The sequence below is a fragment of the Trachinotus anak genome, unplaced genomic scaffold (genome assembly GCF_046630095.1).
Source record: "Trachinotus anak isolate AG129_WGS33_773 ecotype Australia unplaced genomic scaffold, CSIRO_AGI_Tana_v1 ptg000021l, whole genome shotgun sequence".
Classification (NCBI taxonomy): domain Eukaryota; kingdom Metazoa; phylum Chordata; class Actinopteri; order Carangiformes; family Carangidae; genus Trachinotus; species Trachinotus anak.
Genome location: NW_027273872.1, coordinates 7,882,025 through 7,894,179, shown reverse-complemented (window position 1 = coordinate 7,894,179; position 12,155 = coordinate 7,882,025). Strand labels below are relative to the sequence as shown.

General features: G+C 38.6%; 1 protein-coding gene across 1 annotated transcript; it reads right to left on the bottom strand.

Annotated features, from left to right (window-relative positions):
• Positions 1-7,669: 7,669 nt before the first annotated feature.
• ccna2 (cyclin A2) lies at positions 7,670-11,948 on the bottom strand. The gene is made up of 8 exons (XM_071457897.1): positions 11,339-11,948; positions 10,340-10,601; positions 10,133-10,239; positions 9,735-9,958; positions 9,428-9,632; positions 9,020-9,133; positions 8,486-8,619; positions 7,670-8,370 (listed from the first exon to the last, which is right to left on the bottom strand). The coding sequence occupies exons 1-8, from the start codon at positions 11,549-11,551 to the stop codon at positions 8,319-8,321; spliced, it is 1,311 nt and encodes a 436-aa protein (XP_071313998.1). The 5' UTR covers positions 11,552-11,948; the 3' UTR covers positions 7,670-8,318.
• Between the last annotated feature and the right edge of the window lie 207 nt (positions 11,949-12,155).

Sequence of the window (12,155 nt, the reverse complement as noted above, 5' to 3'; positions counted from 1 at the left end):
ACAGTAACCCTTCCATTTTTTACGCAAATGTGATAGAGAATGAAGCAAAAATTAAAATACGAAGAAAATAACTATAAAATTAGACTTACAAATTAGAACTGAAAGAGATGAAGTATAATATTTACATTCTAATATGTTTGCCTCCTCTGCAGCCCTAGAAGGCCCTGACGGTTCCCCACTGATGCACAGCACTGTTTCTGCCATCAATTTGGTTGTAAATGGTCAATGCCTTGAATGAGAAAAAGCACTGTGCTTCCATCTTATTAATAATATTATTTAATCTTTAACAAACTGCTATGCACATCTGAATGCTGATCATACAATATTATATTGTATTGCTCAGCTCGCTGTGGAAAATCTGCAAATCTCCAAACTGTACTTAGCGATCTTCAACTTGTAATGCACTTAAAACCAAATTTATGCTGTTCTCTAAAGCTAGAGGTATTGGTTGCAAAAATGGTGATGTTTTCGCTGTAAAAGGATCCATTATTGAGGGGGTTACAGAATATTAATACCTTGGTAGTTGGATAAACGACCATCTCACATTCAACTGTTTTATATCATGTAATTTGATCATTCATTCATGATTAAGTGTCATTTCACTGTTGTATTTGGTTAAGATGGAGCTAATTTAATATATTTCATGGTCTGTTGCTTAGTTTAATCCATAATAATGCATCATATTTGAAAAGCTTATCACATGTTTTATTTGTAAAGTCTGTAATCAATATTTCCCAAGAAGTAGCTCAAAATAGTATCTTGGTAAATGTACTATGTTCATTTTCATCACTGAGCCTCAATGATATTTTATGAGCAAATGTCTTGATGTGATTAACAACATTGGTCCATAATTAGCGAAATGTTATGAATCAGTCTGTGAGAGAGGTTGTCCTTGTCCTTCTTTTCAAATAATAAATCATCTAACATGTAATTTTTAATTAGGTGCCCCTTCCCTTTTGATCTCTATCATTCATTTTATGTTCCATGCTCTACATTTCTCAGGACAGCATGTTTTCCAGCATAGTTAATCAGAGGTAAATGTGTGTTATGCTGAACAGGAGACAAACCGGAGAGGCTTGATGCCTGATAGGAGCAGAGGGATCAGCAGAGCGAAGCACCATGGATGCAGCTCACATATCATCATTGCTGTCCTCATCCCTGCAAGCCTTAATTAAAGTGAGCACTTGTGAGAGGATAAGAGTGTGAACACCATATCAGCTGTGATCAAGTTACGGAAGCTCGCTGTTTTCATCTCACAGCCTCCCAGACTGATGCGGAGCCAATTTCCTTTAATCACAAATAAACAAGTGTACTAGCAGCTAATAACAAACTTAACAGATTAAATGGAGATATTTCTCCCATCTAATTGAGCAGTCTTTTAGTCCACCAGCATCAATCCCAAGCATGCTGAATGGATAATGCTTTGGATATTCAATATCACGAATCTATAAAAGCTCAAATAGGATACTTTGATCAAGAGTTTTATTGTGCTTCAGTTTAAGCACTTGAGATAATGTATGTAACTGCTTCCTACTATCCAAATATATTTTGTTCCTTACACATAAAGTTGTATGTAGTTGATGTAACAGCAAGTTAAAAGCTGACAATCACTTTTATGTTTGGTTTTACTGTTTTCCACATGGTGAAATATGGAAAACAAACAAAAAAAAAGTGTGTTTGATTCATCTGTTATTTGCTGCATAAGGATTATTTTCATTATCATTAATCTGCCAATTATTTTCTGAATTAATCGTTTGGTCTACACAGTATGAATGGATGACAGAAAATGGTAAAAAATGCCTGTTGCAATTTACCAGAATCCAAGTTTATGTCTTCAGATGGCTTGTTTTGTCTGACCAACAGTCCAAAACCCAAAGATATTTAGTTAACTGTTGTAGATGACGAAACATTGGATCCTCACATTCCAGAAACTGGAACCAGAGAAGGTTTGCCACTTTTCCTTTAAAAGATATTAAAACAAGTATTAAATGATCAAAATAGTTGTAAGTTAATTTTCTGTCAGTCAACTAACTAATCAATTAATCAACTAATTGTTACAGTTTTAATTGCATTTAAATTTTAATGAATACCCTAATTGGGATGCTAGAGCCAAAGGGTAAAATGTTAAAGTACAACCCAAACCTAAAATTTCAGACACTGTTTTAACAATTTTGACAGAACCATTTGGCTGTAGAAAAACATTATACTGGCCCCTTACAGACACCATAAATAATTCATACACCAAATTAACACAAGTCACAAATTGCTTGCCTTGCAAAGTGTTGAAATTCTCCCCAGACAGAATATCCAGCTCAACTGTGAAATACAGTGGGCTCGTAACACATTTACACAGTGACAATATAACATGCTGATGTGAAGTACTAATGTTTACAATGTTTACTATCTTAGTTTAGCGTGTTAGCATGCTAACATTTACTTGTGAACACAAAGTAGCCTACAGCTAAGGCTGTCAGGGATTTTATTAGTTTTTTACATATTTTGTATTAAATCAATACACACCCTGCATGGCACATAAAAAACAAATAGAATTTCAAAATAATTTCAATTATACTTAATTTTGATGAAGTTTATGTAAAGACTGACAAAGTGTTCTGTGCATGAATGTAGCAGTTTGTCCTGAATGTACTTGATGGATTAACTAAGGAGATAGGGAAACATTTACTTTTTCATGCTATATGGTATATACACTGAGACTGTAATAAATTAAAAAAAACATCTGCAATTCCATGATATCTGGGCAAACTCATCTGCTGAGGAAGATCATGCAATATAATCTAAAGCTCCAGAACAGCTCCTGAACGGACCTTGTTTTGTCAACTGCAACTTTCTGTCAACTGTCAGCTTTCCAAGGTAAACAATGAATCCTGAATCTCAAAATACATTTGTTTGATATCAAGAAAGCAATAGCTATGAAATGCCTCTAAATGATATAAGCCAAGTCAGTGAGCCTGCAAACTGCTGACTATTGCTTTCACTTCCTACTATTATCCATGAGTTGTCAGTTTCAAAACTAAATCAGTGTGAGATTTTCATTCATGAGGAGAGCGCCGAGGGACAGCCAGGTATACAGAGCTGTGGACAATTTGTCAGGTGCTGACTGACAGACAATACCCTCTGTCATCAATCAAAGAGTCTCCCCAGACACCACTGATCAGCTCTGTTTGCTATTTTCCTCTGTGCTGAGGGAAGCTCTTATCAAACGGCGATGGCTTCATTTCAACAAAAGTTACCTGGGCTCTTGGATCTTTTAAGAGTGTCTACAAATATCACATCATAATATCTTTGGCAGTTTGAGAATAACATCTGCCTTTTCTAGTAAGTATCTGTCAATGTTTTGTAGCTTGAGACTGAAATTCAGATTGATTTCTTACTGACAAAAGGGACTACAGGTGTGCCACTGTGGCCATTTTGAATGGACTTCAAATTCAGATGGGAAACTATTTTCAAGATTGGAGACACCTAATGTCAGATAGCATTAGTTCAAAACATAACTGACAACAAAGTTAGGTTTCAATATCAGCGAATAAACAGTTGAACAAAGCTACTTTAGATTAATATCCATTAAGGAACAAATATACAACCTCTGTGTGAAGCTACGATCATACCCAGATTAACCGACTACATGAATGGGTTAAATTTACGAAAATTTACTTACTTGCTTTTTTGCTGAGAGTTAGATGAGACTATTGATAGGCCTACTACTCTGAACAGCTAACTACTCATTCACATGTAATTTGGACACATCATTTGGTCTCTATGAAGGCAATTTAATGTTGCTTTGAAATTTATAGATACAGCAGGCCTACAGTCTAAAAGTCTGAGGCTAGTTTTCCATCCACTTGAATGGACCCCACTGTATCTAAAATGCTGATTCCCAGATCTATACTGTTCAAAACTAATCCACCAGTTACCACAACTACAGCAGTACACAAAATGCTGTGTTGTTCGTTTAATGCATACAAAGCCAAAGTGTAAAAACAACAAGTTGTAGATTGAATTGTGTCTCCCAGATAAATTTGAAATTACTCAAATGATCATATAGCCTAACAACAAATACACAATGAAACTGAAGTAACAATGTCTTTACTGCATGCTACCAAAAAAAAATAAGCTACTTTATATCAAAGATGAAAAGCAGAATTTTAAAGCTAGAGGTAGATCTGGTAATAAGCATTTTAGAAAACATAATTTTCAAAGCAACATTAAATGGTTTTCATAGCAAATTCTGTGTCCAAATTACAAATTGAAACGAAATATTTCCATCATAAAATATTAATTTAGCAACATCACAGTTAATCTCCTATGTGAAGTGTTTTCCCCCTATTTTCTTCTCTTGCTCAGAGGCATAGTTTACCTTGATTTATATTTTAGTATCTGAAAGCTCCTTTCTACTAGTCTCACTCTAAAAAATCTCTCACCACTTCCCATCAGGAATTTTTATCCTGTCTTGACTCACAGTCTGCAGAGGAAACCCAGCTGAAATGCAAAGGGCATTGTTGTGACTCATCATGTTTAGTTTATAGGTATTTTTTTTCTGTCTTAACTTGCACATGTGCTGCATTTAAAGATATTATGCTTTATTTAGGGGGCACGATAATAGTGAGGTCACAGATGACAGCGCAGCGCCAGAGGACATGCAGTAATGGGATCTATCATTAATCTACAGGTCTCTTGCTTAAGGGAGCAGGCAAGCAAAGTGTTTGAAATATTGAGGTAGAATCTCTAAAAATTCACTGGGTTCTATATAGTCTATACATTGTGAAGTATTTTCAGACAATTAAGTGTCTGAGAGAAAATATTTACAGGAATAGTTTGAATATTTTTTTAAAATATGCTGAGAGTTAGATGATAACATCGATATCACTGTCATGCATTTACACTACATCTGAAACTTGAGCCAGCATCCAGTTAGCTTTGCTTCAAATGAAGACCAGGAAGCACCTAGCCTGCCCCTGTTGAAAGGTAACAAAATTCATAAGACCAGTTTTTAACACTTAACACTTGTTAAGATTAAACAAAGGAGATGTCACATGTTAGTCAGTGAGCTTTAGAGGTGCTGTTTGACCCTATTTTCAGTCTTTATGCCGAGCAAAGCTGACTGGGCTGCTATAACTCTTGGCAGAAAACAACTCCCCCCCCTCAAAAAAAAAAGAAGATAATAGTAGTAGTAATAATAATAATAATAATAATAATAATAATAATAATTTTTTATTGTTAACTTCACAGTTTTGATTAAATCCAATGGTTTCTTCCTGTGCAGGAACATATCCACATTTCCAGCTTTTGAGTAATATTAACATAGCAGAGGGATCACGTACAAGCACTCAGTCTGAACCACTGTTGTGTTGCTGTATAAGGAAATCAGCTGTCGAGGTGTAATTAACATGCTCCCTTCAGGGCTAAGAGGCTATTGATTCTTCTCAGACTATTCAATCAAACGCAGTCGTGCCACCTGTGACTGATGATTGAAGAACAAAACTAAAACGTATTAAGAGTTAGATTTACCAAGTCACACTGAACAAAGAGTGCGATCTTTCCACATGCAACAAATGTCCCTGCCTGTGTTGTGCGACCGCTTCTAAGTACCTGAGAAATATCAGTGTTAAGCATATGGGCTCTTGCAGTTGATATCGACCTTTTGCCTCAAGGGCCCCATTTATATTGTCCCCTGACATGGAGACAGGAGTTGAGGAACCAAGTGGCACACAGGTCCTTTCGTATTTTTCATCTGCGGCATATCCTCAATATTCCTCCTTCCAGTTCTCCAGTGAGATGAGAGGAGTGCAAATTGCCCTCCTGAATGCATTGCTTTAATCAGCATGAATCGAGATGCAGATTTAATCTTGGCTTGTGCTTTTACTCACCAATTTAGATGTTTGAGCTTGGCTGTGTAAATTCATCTGAGAGGTGAAAGGATATAGCTCTAATAGTATTTTTAATTACTAAAAAGAGCATAGATGAGACTCCCTGTTTTGCTTGTCTGACCAAGAAAATGCTGGAGCAACAAATAAAGCTGCTTAAAGAATAGACAATGGTTTCTATAAATAAGAATATACATTTTTATTATTTTGTGAGGGAATATAAGCACTTGCGTCCATAACAAACCATATATTAAAGTCATTTTCTTACATGAATCTGCAAAAGCACATTCAAGCACTCCAACAAGCCTCAGTCCTGTGTTTTGGCCATTTTTTTTTTTCACAACACTTGCTGAAACCTCTGTTCAAAGCAAGGCTGTCTGAAAGAGCGGACAGGCTGCAGCACAGATTTTGCCACGGAGTTCCTGAGCTGCTTTAGAAGCATCCAGAGAAGAAGCATCATCAGTACCAGGAGCCCAAGGAGCATCCCCACGTACAAGCTTAAGTTCCAGCCCCAGCCAAGTGCCAGGGGCAGCGAGGTGGACGCCACCAAAAATTTTCTTGGGGCAGGCATGGGTTTAGGAAGCAACCCACCCTCTCCACCTCTTCCAAAAATGCTCTCTTCCCACACTTGGATCTTCTCAGGGGTTAGACAGATGCTGTGCTGTAGCTGTAGGAGCCATTGTTCAAGCAGGTATCCAACTGCTGTGGTTATGTTATAGAATTCCCATCAGCTTCCATGGTTTATTCCTCCAGTTAGACGCAAGTGTGTGCTGTCAGTGATAAAGCAAACCTGTTGAGCGTCTGTGCATGGTCTTGGAGCTGTCCATTCTCCTGAAATGAAATGGTGGAAATCTCTCTGCAGCTGGGCTCTGCTTCCCCTGTGCTGTCAGACTCCTCACGCAAAGCCAGCCTCCCAATTTATCATGAGGGGGGGGGGGGGAGATGGGGAGATGCCTTCAACGCCATTGGCTGCCTTTACTTCACTTCCACAGGAAAAAAAATAAATAAAAATCACTGATGAATGAGTACAAAACATTGATCCTATTCTGTCATTTGCAAACTGATAAATGTGTAGACAAAAAGGGCAACCTTTGTTGTATGTCTTTATTAAAACAGTGATAATTGGCTTTAACAATTCATAGTATCATAGTCAACTATGAAAATCAAGAATCTTTAAAGTCTCCCTTAATCTTAACTCATGCTTCAGTATTTTTACACTTTTACCAAGTATAATAATAAATCCTTCCATGACATATGTTCAGTTTTAGTTGAAACCGTCCCAGGTCTGTAATTTTAGAGGCTGCTTTGGGATGCTGTTGAATTGTATAGTGTTAAACTGTTGCTTTTATGTGTACACTCCCTTTATATCCTCGAGTATACAAAATAGACCTGTCATGCAACACATCAAACTACAGCACCTGAAATTGAAGTTCATAACCAATAGAAAGTTGCAGCCCAAGGACAGGATTTCTTTTTAGGGGTTTAGCCTTCAGTGTTCAACCACAGCCTCATAAAACCTCATGCCCAGTAATTAGATGCACATATGGTGAGGCCCCTTGGATCAATAAGCCATCACAGGCTTGAAATTAACAAAGCTGAACCATTTAAACCCACTGTGACCCCATCTAGGCAAGTCAGATGCGTTCACCCGTTTAAAAACTAGTTTTCTAGACCATTTTGTTCCACAAAACTTTATTTCCAAGTCATCATGCATTTGAAGAACTATGGACCAAAACTGGTCCTCTGCTGCCCCCATGAGGCCAATGTGCCCAAAAAGATGCAGAAAGGAAGTCTTTAATTGAATTTTATTTACAAGAGCCATATTTTACAGTGCGAAGATGCCTTGAAAAACTGTATTTCCAAGGCACTAATGTAATGAGACAGCTGACTCCATGACAATACTTTAAAATCTGCATCTCATGAGGCCAGATATTTGAAGGTTACACCTCTTGGAGTTATAACATGCAATAACTGCTTAGAACAAACTCAACCCACAAAAAAAAAAAAAAAAAAAAAAAAAAAAAAAAAGTAAAAGACAACATTAAGGTTGAGTTTGAGTATATTTACAGGTCTACTGGAGTTGGTGACACTGCAGATCAAAGCATCATGTTTACATAGGCGATAAAGACCTCTACATTTGTCTGATTAAAAGTCAACATTAAAACTGCTTGATTAACCAACAACTGTAGCATCTGGCATGAATGTCAGGATTAGGTATTAAAAAAAAAAAACAAAAAAACAAAAAACAAAAAAAAAAAACAAAAAAACAAACAAACATTAAAAACTCTGAACATTAAGCACTACTCCAAGAAGAGCAGGCCATGTTATATAAACTGGCACGCATCATTTAAGAAGAAGAAAAAAAAAAAAAAAAAAAAAAAAAAAAAAAAGTTAAGACTGACATGGGGCACAACTCTACATGGACAAGGGAAGGACTCAGTTCAGCAGCAATTTAGTTGGAGCGTCAATGCAGGAAACATTAAGGTACCTAGGAAACACAAAAGGCAGTGTTAAGGTCACTTAGTACACTTGTTAAAGCCACCAAGATTACAGCACTTACAAAAACAGTGATCACATCTTTAGTTTCTAAGTAGTGTACTTACTTGGGGCCCTTGTACTTTTCCTGGACAGACTGCTGGGCATGCTGAGCAGCATTGAGGTATGTTCGGTGCAGATCCTCAACACATGGCATCAGATCCTCCAGAGTGTAGCCAGACATCTCTGCCAAGGACTTAGGCTGTGATGATAAAACTAGAGTCATCTTGCATGTTTGCACACATGACAGAACTCCACTTGTTTCCACTCAAACATGTTATAGTCCTAACAAAAGCTTGCAAACATCCTTAGGAGGGTGGGGAGAAAAAAAAAAAAGCTGCAACTGAATCTTGTTGAATTGTTTAAAATTGATTAAGTGAAAATTTTCAGCTTCTCAGGCCACTAACAGCTCCATTGCCTTCAAATGCTATGGAAAACAAAATTTACTATCATTGCAAAATCAAGCACAAGACATTCACATTTCAAAAGCTGAACCAAAGAATGTTTAGCATTTGTCAAGTGTTGGCTCAAAAGAGTTGCAACTTTGATTAGCAGGTAGCTCTATTCTACTAGATAACCTTACTACTCCACCCAAAACTCACCCATGAGCCTCCAGTCACTGTGTTGTTGGCCAGGATGTAGGCTGCAGCAGCTGTCTGTGATGGCAGGTACTTCAAGAAAGGATCTGAATCAATCAGACTGAGCTCTCCAAGGTACTGAGGTGGGAGGAAAAAAGTGATTTTTTTTTTTAAATATATACTGTATACAGATACAGTGTACTGTATCTACAAATTACATGCAGCTCAGTATTTTGTGTGTGTGTGTGTGTGTGTGTGTGTATGTATATTTTTTGCACACACACAAAATACTGAGCTGCATGTAATTTGTAGATACAGTACACTGGTCAGATTCTCTGGTTAAGAGAAAGATTATAGATGATCTGTCATCCTGGCACCAGGTTCCCAACATCTTAGCCAAATGTATAAAAAGTTTAACAGCTGCATGCTCACCATTGCCAAACTCTCAATCTGTTTGGTAACAGACTGATGGAGGAAGTACTGGGTGAGAAACTGGTTGATGGTTGGTGCTGCCAGATCAAACGAGAGCACTTTAAGCACCAGATGCTCCATTCTTAACACTTGCTTCTTGGTGTAGGTGTCATCTGTGATGTAAACGAACTCTGCCACCTCAGGGGGGTAGATTTCTTCAAACTTCCTGTATTTGAAGATTAAAAAAGTCACATTACACAGATGAAAAGCACATCTTGGATACCAATATGTAATCTGAACACTAAATAAATTTAAAATGAACACATACGAAGCCAGCAGCATAGCAGCAGTCCCAACGAGCTGAAGCTTCCCCCTCAGTACGGACATTGAGGAGAGGAAGCGGTCAATATAGTTTACGGCCAGATAAAGTGTCTCGTTCTGGAGCTTGTACTCTTCTCCAACCTCAACCAGCCAGTCCACCAGGATGGCCCTCATGCTGTTGGTGATGTCTGGTTGCTTTTTCATGTAGCCCGCTTTAGGCCTCGTTTTTACCTATTGGGCAACAACTGTTAGAAACCATGTGCAGCCAAGTTCAGAAACTGCATTTTAAATACAGTCTAATGGAAAACTTGGCATAACCTAACCAAGGGAATGATCTAAGGTCTAGAGACACAAATGCAGTTTAGTTAAGTCAAGATACAATAGCATTTCCACTTGAAATCTCACCTCCATTTCCCTCAGGTACGTGTGGATTTCAGCAGCATATTCTGGGACCTCGTTTACATTGACGGGTTTCTCCTCCCCCTCAACCACAGACATGTCCATGGGAGAGTCTGATCAAAGAAAGTTTTACATTTAGCGCACAGCCCAATATCAAACCAAATACTAGTGGTCAGTTTCTGTTGGTGATTTCATGTGCATTTCACAACCCACCGAAGCTGACATCCATCGCTGATGGTATATCAAGGGTGGCGAGGGGCTGTCTGAGCCGTGCCACAGCATTGTTGATGGTCAGTGGAGAGTCTTCAGCGATGGGCTTTACTTTGACAGCTTCGACCACCTGCTGTGGATTCTTTGAGCAGGCGCCATCAGGCTCATCCACATGGATCTGGAAAGAGGGCTGCTTGGCAGAGGGCTTCTCGAAACAGCTTTTGCTAAAATCTTCATTTTTACAAGACAAGGGCTGTGATGACTCCTGGAAGTGAAAAACAAGGGCAGTTTAGATTGAATGTCCCATGAGGCATTTTGTAGCAATACAGCAGTACAGTTAGAAGTTAAGAAAAGCTGCCACTATAAGCATTGTGATACGATAGTGGCAGCTTTCAAGTAACCAAGAGGCAGTTGTATTAAGACAGCAATTATTCCACAAGATACATTTAAGACTTGAATCTGCTGCTTTTTTTTTTTTTTTTTAAAAAACCCATGTCTTAATGTTACCACTGATAAGTGTAAGCATCCACATATGTCATGTGTGATCACAGACTGAGCATCTCTGGGTTTTGAACTGGTGGTTGGACCAATGACATTTGAATACATCTTAGAGTTAGTCAAATTATAAAGGGCATTTTACCACTTTCTGAAATTTTATGAATCAACCTTCTTACATACAACAAGCCATTAAAGTCAGCAATAAAGTAAATACTGTAGCACTAAGGTGACTTTAAAATGGCGGACAACCTGAGTACCAGGGGCAGCTGTAGTTACATTTAAATATATCTGTAGATTTGTAAAGATATAAAAAAGGTTAAAAGTGGCAGCAAAGCCACCTTATCTAAACATGAGGGTATTATTAACTAGCGTGGTGATAGACGATACATGTTGCCTCCAAAACCTGCAACGGCACCTCATTGTGACCTGTTCATGCAGTCATCATTAGCCATCACTAGCTAGAGCTAGGCGAGCCACTTAGCATCATCGCTACCCCAAACCAACCTTTGTGCCGCGCTGGTTCTGGGCTTTACTCCGCTGGTTGTTCTGCAGGACTCCCAGGACGGTTCTGGCGGCAGCTTGTTTCGGCGGAAGGTTTTCTTGATTTTCGTTTGCAGCCGCTCGGGGTTTCGTTGAGCCTCTCAGTCTTGACAGCATATTTTCTTGGTTGGGATACTCGGTAGCCGCGCTTCCCTGCCCTTTGTTAGCTCCTGACATGTTACCCCCGTATCGCTCACTAGTTTCTCGTTTTGCGCTTCTCACACGTGAAAAATTAAGTCTAAATGTCTTGCAAGACTTAAGGTTAAATGGAAACTAGCATTAGCTGCTACCTTGCTGAGAAGGTTACAGAAACGTTTACAATCAAAACTGAGATGTTGAGATGGCAACGGCACCTGGAAGTGCAGTGACACAAACAAAACTCGCACGGCCGGCGGGTCAATATCTACAATGTGGGTGAAAAAAATGTGATTTTTAAGTCGCCATACTCGTAAAAGTTTCGAAATAGTCACCAACCTGCAAACAAGGGGAGCTACTAGCCGCGGTCCATTTAGACTAGATTCAGACCCTGCTTTCTCTCAGTTCAAGTAGCCCGCGAGGATTGAAATGGACCAATCACAGTCCAGACAGAGAGTGACGTTTAAGATGTACGGGAACCGGAAAGGTGCAGTTCGCTTAATTATAAATTCAAAACCGGTTTGACTGTGATAGTTGCCCGTGTGCAAATCAAACAGCACAAACAATACAAACACCTGGCTAGTGTAAATTTACGTCCTTCTATCGACCCAGCGGTGGAGGAAGTGCTCAGATAATTAAGTAGACG